We start from the raw sequence: 11,005 nt of genomic DNA, 5'->3' as shown, positions 1-11,005 counted from the left end.
CAGATACACACCAGGAACCTGGAAACTTAAAAAATACTGAATTACAAAAAACATTTAAAAAACAAACATGTTTCATTGATATAAATACAAAAATGAATATTAGGAACTATATTTATCAAACATTATACTGGGCAAGGAAAAATAGTTTCTGGGCAAATGAAATGTGAAAAATCCTTAACGTCAACCCCTGAAGATGTGGAAAAACTCCAGGAAAGAAATGACTGTCAGGTGGTGTCATCCTGAAGCTGTTGCTGAATGTGCCCCCCTGGAGCGGCCAGTATGGGGGAACGCTGCGCAGACGATAAATGCTGCGGACGCTGTGACGGACAGCGTGAATGTCTGTTCGTCAGGCGTAACGAGCCGTTTGATGGTGTAGTGAGCGGTGCTACAGATCATTGTCACATAGAAAACACAGACTGGATCACACGGATCGTCTGGGTTCAGGTTGAGCAGAAGCACAGTGGCTTTGACCCCCCCGCTGCTGACCGGAGGGACGATCAGCCTCACAGACAGTAAACTGGATGACTGATCCTTTTCACACATTTAGCTGTCTGTGGGGTAAAGGAAGTAAGTTGTTCTTTCCTGTCAGATGGGAAAGAAACCCTTTTGATTTGATTACGATCGTCCTGAAGCTGTTTGGACTGTTTAACAAATATTCCACAGAAAGACTCGTTTCTCAGTGAGACACGATGTGAGGATGATCTCCTCCCTGTACTTTGGTTAACGGTCTTTTATTCATAAACCAATGCTCACTTTCTGCTCTGGTAATAGTTTCGGGTTAAAAAAGACTTTCTAAATCCTTTTGCATCGGATTCCATAAAACAAGCATCAAATGTTTATTTTTAAAGAAAATAAAATCCCACCAGAGCCAATTCATTTAAGCAACACGGTCGTCAAAAATAACAAAATAATTAAAAGACAATATAACGGGAAGCTTAAAATGAATAATAATTAAAACAAAAAAGATGGTGAAGATTTCTTTAGAAAATCTCGTACTCATGGAAGTTTAAATTTAATATTTGTTGTTTGTAATCAACGAGTTGTGAGTTAAGTGGTTAAAACATGTAGAGCCTTTAGAACAGCTGGTTTATCGTCTCCTCCATGTTAGAAGTTGTCTGTCTGGTTTACTGCTGGTTTACATTTAATTAAATCAATTAGCCGTTCTTCTAACACTTTGTTCCTAATTCTTCCACTAGGTGGCAGCAAATGACAGCAGCAATGCTGTGTCAGAGGTCGACCATACAGCTAAACTGGTGTATGAGGAAGGTGAGTGTTTAGTTCTTCATCCTCTGCATTTTAAATCAGCCCGGTTCTCACCTAACGACCTCAGATCGCCGCTTCAAAGATCTCATAGAAACTTTATTTCACCATCTCTTTAGTTTCCTTTTCTTAAAAGATCTCTCTCTGCATGTAAACGTAAATCCCGCTTCACAAAGATAGGATGTTATAGATAGGATGCGTCTTGACCTGAATTAACCTGTGTCAAGAGGCACAGATGCCCCAACTGATGTAATTGGGAGAGAATACTGCAATTTTTAAAATATTTTTTAAAACATCACTCAGACTCGGTAAATTACACACATATATATATATATTGTTTTTGTTTTTTTGTTTTTTTTCTGTGCGAACCCGGTGGTTGGGGACCGCTGCTCTAGAGAGCATCTTTCCTGCTCGTTTGAATGTGAACGTCACACGCGTCACTATAAAATGAATCGATCTCATTCCCTAGACATCAATTTTGCAAAAATGTAAAGGAATAGATTTAAAATCGATTCAATCGATTTTTATTTTTTACCCAGCCCTAGTCCATTAGCGTTAAGTTTAGCGTTGGTCGGCCACATGTCCCATTAACCCTGAACATTGCTCTGTTCTGCAGACCTTTGGCTCTGTTGTTCATCAGTTTGTTAATTCTGTCTGTAATTTCAGCTCTGATCTGGCAGCAGAGATTAAATATAATATATCAGGGCTATTTCATCATCATACGACTGTAAGCTAAACTCGTATCTCAAAGGCTTGTTTGGAGTTCATCCATTTTGAGCTTAAAGTTCCAAGAGGGAGGAAATAATGTTTTAAATGGTAACATAGTTTAGTCAGTTGTGTCTTCAGGCAGTAGAATCCTCACTGGAAACCAGTGACTTCACCAGTATGTTAAAGATGGGAAGCGATATATTGCAGCATTTCCACATATTATCGTCATTGCAGGGCTTTTTAATAACATGCATTCCTCTCATCACACATCAGCTCATTTATTGTCCGTTTTATAGAGTCGTCTGACGAAGACGACGCCTCTGTTGATGAAGCTCTTCCAGATGAAGGCTCAGATGTAAGTTAGGCTCAACTATCACAGCAGTTTATCCTGAAAAAGAGTTTAGGCTCATCACTGACAGGATTTTATTTATATATTATTTTCTCAGCACTGGGATGAAGAGGAGGCGATGCAGGACGACGAAGACGACGATCCTGACAGAAGAGAAGAAGCCAAAGCGAACGGCGAGGAGGACATGGAGCACGAAAACGAGAGCGAAGAAGAATGAAAGCAAAACCATTTCAATGATTCACCACACGGACTTTAAAGAGTTATATATAAACTGTCATTTTATTTTCAAGCCTTTTGATTTTATTATCACACAAAAAAAGAAAAATTGGTTTTACAAAATAAAGGGACGCCTTCCAGCGGCGAACCTTTCCTTCACGGCTGCATCCATCGCTGGTTCTTCTCACCCATTGAAACTACAGCTGATGCAGATCTTCATCTCTGTGCCCCCCCACCCCCACTAGAGCTGCCGTTCGGTTCGTCCTCTGCATTCCAAAATGTGTCCTTAATTACTTCAATATAGTTCAGAATATAAACTGTCTTTCTGGTTGGTTTAATTTAACTCTGAAGCAAACAAATGGAAACTGGGCGCTATAGTGGAGCCGGGACTGAGACCAGTCCCCCCCCCTGGCTGATGTACAGGATACAGGAAGTGGGACTGAAAGGCGACATCGTTTGTCGCCGTCCCACACTGTGTAAATCTTTATGTACAGTGAAGTGTTTGTACGAGCTCTTCCCTCTACACAAATCTTTGGGATTAAACAAACTTCTGTTATTTCTCCTAAATCAAGTTTCTTTTCTTGCCTTGTTTTCACAGCCGATTTACGTCTTTAGGAGGAAATATTATGCAAAATGACCTTTATGGGTTTTTTCTGCCATTTATGTCTTCTGTATCGTTTAATAGCCTCAGTTTTGTTGCCACAGTTTTTACACTGGAAAAACGATCTAGAAATAAGTAAAACTTTTTTAAATTAAGTGTATTTACCCTTAATTTGAGTAGGTAAATGAGGTAGTATTTTTACTCTTAAAATAAGATAATTAGATGACATGCACTTGAAGGGTTAGGGTTAGGGTTAGACGATGCATTTGTGTTTTATTTTAAATCTACATTGTCTTGATCCATTGGCAAAATTCTCTTTTAGCTTCTTATTTCAAGAACATATGCTCTTATTTTAAGAAATAATGACTTATCTAGATTTAGATTTTTTCCAGTGTTTTATCATACTTGGATAAAGTATAATTATTTTATTAATTTACAGAAGTTATTACAGACGGTAATATATGCTGTAAATTCCATATAATCCACTTAAACTGAACCACGGATGCTAAGACGGCTAACGGTTAGCATGGTGCTAATTCCCACTTACACTCCTATAGAGATGCCAGTTTTATAAGCATCAAAGTTTTTCTCAGATTGTTCTGGCAACTAAAATACTTCCCAGCTGTTTCCAAAACAAACCATGACTTGCAGGAACTCCACTGCTTTCTGCATTCTTATTGGTTATGCAACAGGCTCCACCCCTTCTGCTCTGGATCAAACATGCAGCATCATCTAATATCCATCTGTCTGCAGCCACTGAAGCAGATTAAGCTTTGAGGAGGGATGTGTTCATCTACAGCTTTACATTAAAGGGATAGAGCCCTAAAAATGGTTCAATCTGAAAGGAACTGGGCAGATGAAATGTCTTAAACGTCTTAAAGGTATAGTGGACGTATGGTGGTAAAGTGAAGAATTTTTTTAAAAACAACCTCTCCGCTTAAAAATAAAAATGCACATGTGCAACCGGGAGGGAACACCTATTATATGCGCGCAACAACATGAATGAGCCCATTTCTCCTCGTGCACGCTCTGTTTAAAAGCTGCTGTTTGCGTCGCTCATCCAAGCTTACTTTCTAAAAGAAGATCTGGAATTTTTCCACCATGTCAGACTCACCAGCGGTAAGGGAAAACAGGGACAAGCACGTAGGACGGCCTTACGTAAACATATCACCAGAATGATTGACAGTTAAGAGGACCAGTTATGTTGATGATCCACCTGGAAAAAGAACATCCTCCACTCTACCTTTAAATAATGAAATGAACAGAGTTTGATTGACTAATTTCCAGATGAATCCAGCTGAGAGTATCTCTGCTCATCTTAGTTCATCTCCAGGGTTTGTTGGGTTTACTCTGATTTAAAGTTTAATTTTTTCTTTAATGATTCCTTTCTAGAATTCTGTTATATATGATAACTGAGCAGCAGCTAAACTGAGCCTTTTTGTTGGTACCATTGCTAAACCTGCTAAGTGTTACTCTGTAATATATATTCTTTAAATGTCTCAAAAAATGTGACATATAACTCCCCTGGTCTGGAGAAAGTGTTGATCTTCATAATGTGGACAGTAACAGGATTTAGATTAGATGCATTTTATCTTCATTTAACTGGAAAAGGTGGGAACTGGTCCTAAATGTTAAAAACTATAGAATGTTAGTTTTTGGATTTTAACCATTTCAAATCCAGTTTAAATTAAATTTTTTAAAAAAGAAGAAAATATAGAATAACTTTCCATAAAATAATTGGTGGCAAAGTCTTGGAAAGGCTGAAGAATAGGAACAAAATATTTTACTGAAGCCAGTGTTAATCACACAGACATTTTAAAATGTTTCAAAAATGTTTGATGTATATTTTGATAAAATCTAGAATAAGCTTTATAAATGTAGATGCAGCTGTATCGGTGTCGCCCCAATCAGGGCATGTTTCCCCCGGTGGAGGACCGAAGGGCCGAACTGAAATCTGCACACAATCCTTCCCCACGCTGCTAATAAATACAGAAAATATTTTCTCTTCTTCAAATAGAATATTTTATTTACTTGTTGCACCCACTTCAAAATCTTAATAAGGATAAAACATCCAAAATCAAAAGGAAATCCATGCACATTTCTCTGAAACGAAACAGAATCATTAAAAAACAGTATAAAAACAAACAAAAAGCATCTCTGGCATTCAGACGAAGGGCCCCATTTATGCAAAAGGGAAGTTTGTTCTAATGTTTGGAATTAAACTAAAGCGTTTAGTTAAATCGGAACCACTGAGTTTACTTTGGAAACACATTTTCAGGAGTTATATGTCATGTTTGAAGACGGGAAACCTTTATTTAATTTACCTGAACAAAAACTACAGAAGAAAACAAGTGAGACGCTGAGAGAGACACAAGCAGAATCACTGAGGGCCTCTGCTGCCCTGTGGGCCCCAATAATCAGAGAGCTCTATGGAAAGATTAATCTGTCATACATGATTATAACAAACTTTATCATTTAATCATCACACCTGTGCAGAATGACACAAAACTTAAATACATATTAAGATCTGGTTAAGTTCCATATTAACTTTTCCTTCGACCAATCAAATTGACCATAGCAGTGCTGGCCACGCCCACTGCCTTTGATCAGTTTGGCTCATAGAATAAATAAGATCCGTTCTTCATGTTCTGGACCAAAAAACTATAAACTAATTACAGCTTCAATCAAAATTGTTATTAATAACATTTTTAATTAATGACAGGTATATTTAATTCACTTTAAATGATGAATGCATCATGTCACCTAAGTAATGATTTATTGTTTTATGTATTTATTGAGTGTTGGCACTTTTGGTTGACATAGTATCATGGTCACCATGTTGTTTTGAAGCTAACTAGTGGGGAAATAAAAACAAAACTATGCATTTTTTAAAGGAGCAGTTCACAGTTTTCATGTGGTTAGTAGTAATTTTCTTTTGTGAAACTGATTACTAAGCAGGCGTTAGTACCTGTTGTGCCTTGGACCGTTTTAAAAACAGGATTAAAAGCAAAGAAACAAATGAAACATTAGATAATACAGAAATGATGGAAAGTTCAGCAGTTAAACTAATATGAACCTGGAAATAATTTATCTGAAGCTTTTTAATTATTTCTCTCAACAGGATAAATATTGCACGGAAAAACAAAACAAAAATAAGAATAAAGAAATTCAAATCTACTTAATGAAAAACCTCCAGTTTTGAAAAATGTAAACAGTGCAGTTCATCTGCTCTTGGCTGTGATAGCATTGTGAAAATTACACACCAAAAAAAAAAACATTAATCTTTGCAAAAACAGCCAGAGAGTTTGCTGAAAAGTGTGGAGTACTAAATAAACTACATTTGAGTTTGTGATTATTCACATTTGTGCTTTTTTTCCCACTCAGGGAAGGTATTTAAACGGCAACATTTACTGATATTAAATAATCAGCAAGGGAAAAATATCCACATTCTCCTTCTTTATCTATTCTAAATGTCTTTCATCGCAAAAAAATATATGGATAAAACAGACTTTGAAACAAAGTAAAAACTGTTTTAATAATTTATTTCCTGCAGTAGCATAACCTACTTCTGAAAACATAAAGATAATATAAAATAACAAATCTATCAGGGCCAAAGTTATCAGAAGCTTTTCTTCCATGATGTGTTGCCTGCAAATTAGTTTAGTCAATCAACTAAAGCTGTGCTGCTGCTTTTAAGAAGGATCCTCACATAATCCAAATTACATATTCAAAATACCTCAACAATTTCTATTTAGGCTGAATCTTATGCCGTTTATCTTCTCTGCTACCTCTAAGACCCTCCAGCTTCCTTCAATGGACTCCAAGGTCAGAGTCATTTCATTACTTCATCATTACGTCTGATGTTTACCTACATAGACGTGCAGTAATATCCCAGAACCTGGGTAACAAACCTCCTCTATAACCTCCTCTATAATCGTGAATAAGAATCCATATTTAAACCAGGGTTTCCTTTCTTCTTATGTATAAATATGATGTAAAATGAGGGCCCGCCCCTTTCAAAAGGTCAGCGGCCCCCGGTTGGATCTGGGCTCATGATGAGGTTGCTACTGAAAATAACCAGCAGGATGGTAGGAGTTGGAAAAAAAACTCACTCATTGGCAGCTTTAACAAAGAATGCCATCTTTGGTGGAGTCAGAATATATCCATGTCAACTATTAGCTGCTAACTGGTTGCTATCAATGCTAATAAAACAAAGTTGTTCAGCTGGGCTGTAGAGTTTAAGGGGAACTGCTTGCATCGGTCCAATGAGATTAAAATCTGGCTTTACGGCAGAAAAAAAGCACCATAGGTGACGATAAATATGGGGAAGAATTTCTCATGAATAATGTTGAAGGTATAGTGGAGGATGTTCTTTATCTTTGTGGATCATCAAAATAAGTGGTCCTCCTAATCGTCAATCATTGTAGTGATTGACTAGAATGTTTATATAAGGCCCTCCTTCGTGCTCGGCCGCCATTTACCGGTGGTGAGTCTGACATAGTGGAAAAATTGCAAATCTTCTTTTGGAAAGTTAGCTTGTATGAGCGACGCAAACAGCAACTTTTAAACAGAGCGTGCACGAGGAGAAATGGGTTCATGCACGCTCTCACACACGTTTAATAGGCGTTCCCTCTCGGGAAGCGGGTACAGGGTTGTGCTTTTTTTTTTTTTTTAAGTGAAGTAAGTCTTTCAGAAAATTCATGAAAATTCTCCACAATACCTTTAAGTAGTGTTGAGGATCTATCCTGCTGGAGGTCTGTTTTTCTTTTAAACTGCCCTGGAAACTTAGAGTGCATGGTAATTTAAACCCTGAAATATGAAAATATATGAAAAAAAACACACAAAAAAACAGACGAACTCTACCTATAAACTAAAATGGAAATCATTGGTTCTTTTATGAGAACAATGGTTCATGGAGAAGATTCCTCAGAGAAATTCTGGTTCTCAGATACCATATGATACATGTGGGGAACATTAGAAAAAGAGATTACAAGAGGATCCAGAAAAAGGTGAAATCTTATAGTTAGTAAAGTCATCTAGTTGTGCGACCAGTGGTTTTAAAAAAAAACTTTTTTGCTGCCTGTTTTTTTTTTTTTTTTTTTTTTGTACACCCTGGAAAAATTCTACTGAAATGAAGGATTTCTTTTCCTGAATTTCTCAGACTGAGATGCTGCAATAACTTATCTAATGGCTTTTTACAGATCTTTATCATTGGTCTGTTTATAGAAGTATGATTTCTAGAGAGAATTTGCAGGATCTATTTGAACTGACTAGAAAAGGTAAGAGAGGAAACTCTATAAACCAAAAGATGCTTCTTTTTTTCTTTTTTTTTTTTAAATCTGAGGACAGTGAAGAATCATCAGCTTTGGAATTTTGCTTTTTTTATTTTGACATCTCATAGCAGGCCAAAAAACATACCCATCCAATAAAATGTGCCCCTTATCTGTTACACACACACGCACGCACGCCGAAAGAAAGAAAGAAAACAGTTAAAAACAGTAATATTTCCCCCTTATTTTAAAACTCTCTTCAGTTTCCCACAAAATCCCATCATATTCCAGTCACTGCACAGTGATGTTTCACTTTAGTCTCAGACTGAAAAAGCAAAGAAAAAAAAAGCAGAAAGGAAGTGCTGAGTGCGGCAGGCGTCATGCATACCACACAAACGCACGACGAAAGCAGCTACAGCTCGCAGCAGAACACAGCAGAAGAAATGAGCTGGTAACAGAATGCAGAGATGACATTAAGAGCATGGAGAGCCGCAAAATTCAGGAAACGCTTCCTTCTAAGATTATAATAAATAAAATAAAAAATCAAGCCATTGCAATCAATCTGTGGATGAAATGTGACATTAGTGCCCCCCCCCCGTCGCTTCACTATGCTGTTTCTGTGCAGACACACTGACAGTTCTGTACATAAGCTGGGTTCTGTGTTGCCTTGGATTCTCTAACCTTTGACCTCTGAAGGTTTGTTGGTTTGATAAAGGATGAGAGATCAGGTGAGGTGAGCAGGTCTGATCCAGGATCAGGAGAGGAGCCGCCAGCAGGCATATTTACAGCACTGCCCACCATGGAGGAGGAGGAACTCAGGAGATATTAGTGTCTCTGCCATCTAGGAATCTCTTGTCTGATTTCTTTTATAGCTATTTTATACGTAGAGATGCACCGATGGCGCTTCTATCAGCTACAGATATAAAAGTTCGTGGGATCGTGACAATGAAGGTTCTTCAATAGAGGTAGTCATTTTGAATTCAACAGAAACAAAGTAATTGAACATAATCTAAACCTAAAGATATACGTTCATGGATACGTTGTTAGATGATGCACTTTGAACAAAAATTAGTCTAATTCTCAGGTTTGATTTATTGAAGAAACAGGGAATATAATTTGCACACTTTAATTTATAGGAAACAATATGGGCCGTTTCTGATTGGTGCGTCTCTTAAAGGTTAAAACTCAAGCAGTTAGACATTAAATCACATTCTGCAGATCATTTGTTGTTTTATCTTCCTGCTGTGCTAATAAGCACATGAATTTAACAGTGTTCAGAATGAGTCTACGCTTCTATCCAAGATCATTAGAGAGAAGCTACAGTTAAGAAACATCTTCAAAATTCCTATTTTAGGGAAAGGCATCGATGTATAGAATTTGGTTAATTACCTTTAAAAGTCCTTTTATAAAACAATATATCTGATCTGTTGATTATTCTAATACCACATTGACGCCTCTATGGAGAATTTTGCCAACTATTCTCTCAAGATAACATTCAAAGCTTTATTTATTTTACCCACAACTCCATTAGAAATAAAATATTACATTTTGAAACAAGTGGATTTTTGTGACCCACGAACCTTAAGTAAGGTTATTATAACATCTGGAAAAATATCTGAAATCAAGAATGATTATAAAGTTTAGTCAGTTGCTTAACTTAAATAAAAAGTTACCAATAGGAAATGTTATTATTTATCAGCTGGGCACCTCCAGGTTGTATCTTTCAAAGGTACGGAAGTTGTTGATGTTATTCATTTTTATTACCTAGATAAGTCTAACCTGCTGCAGTTAGAAGAAGGCGTTTAAAGAGCAGCTGACTGACCCTAACCAGACAGCTGCAGGGGGAGAGACGCCTTAAAGGGGGTAAATCAACCAGGAGGTTTATCTAAAACTTGGACAAAATCCAAGACATAAAAAAGAGAAACTTCCAGGCTGACAATTCAAGACATGAACGTATCTGGACAGCAAACCAATTTGTCTTAAAATGAAAAAAATGTGCATTAAAAGCAATGGAGGAGAAAACAGAAACATTGGTTGATGTTTGTGTTGGAAACAGGATTTATAATCTAGAACCATCATCAGTAGCTAAACAAACAAAAAAAATGTTGCTGGAGAGAAGCAAACATTATCAGCAAGATGATGATAAACTAAATGTATCCCTACTCTGTTACTAACGGTGAAAATTGATATATTATTAGAAATACATCTTGGAAAATATATAACTTAATTAAATATTAATGTCATAGATTTCTACCGAGCATTCATTTAAAACCATCTGACTAGTTGTGCTTCAAAGTTTATATACCGTTCCATTAAAGTCAAATATTTGAAATTGAAAATGTCAGGAATAGAGTTGAGTTCCAGGTTTTATACGGTTTTATACAGTGTATAAAACCTGGAACTCAACGCTATTTCAGACATTTTCATTTGAAAAAAGCTTCCTGGATGGGAAGCGAAACGTCTTCAAACTTGGAAACAAAGTCCAGTTGATTGATTTTAATTTTCTTTTTTTGGAATTAAAGTCAAACAAAAATCAGCTGCCAGTAAAATAAATAGATATTGACTTAAGTTATAATAAATAACAATTACTAAAGAAATAAT

General features: G+C 36.6%; 1 protein-coding gene across 1 annotated transcript in view; it reads left to right on the top strand.

Moving 5' to 3' along the window:
* The window catches only part of wdr43 (WD repeat domain 43), a 12,576-nt gene extending 9,476 nt beyond the window's left edge, over positions 1 to 3,100 (top strand). Inside the window, exons 14-16 of the mRNA XM_015385322.1 lie at positions 1,197 to 1,266; positions 2,265 to 2,323; positions 2,415 to 3,100. Of these exons, the coding sequence (XP_015240808.1) occupies positions 1,197 to 1,266; positions 2,265 to 2,323; positions 2,415 to 2,534 (249 nt within the window). The 3' untranslated portion in view covers positions 2,535 to 3,100. The remainder of the gene's footprint in view (positions 1 to 1,196; positions 1,267 to 2,264; positions 2,324 to 2,414) is intronic.
* Positions 3,101 to 11,005: the final 7,905 nt, after the last annotated feature.

This window comes from Cyprinodon variegatus, unplaced genomic scaffold, assembly GCF_000732505.1.
Source record: "Cyprinodon variegatus isolate N-32 unplaced genomic scaffold, C_variegatus-1.0 Scaffold336, whole genome shotgun sequence".
Taxonomy (NCBI): Eukaryota; Metazoa; Chordata; class Actinopteri; order Cyprinodontiformes; family Cyprinodontidae; genus Cyprinodon; species Cyprinodon variegatus.
Note: the sequence above shows the minus strand (reverse complement) of the source record. Positions and strands in the feature narration are given on the sequence as shown.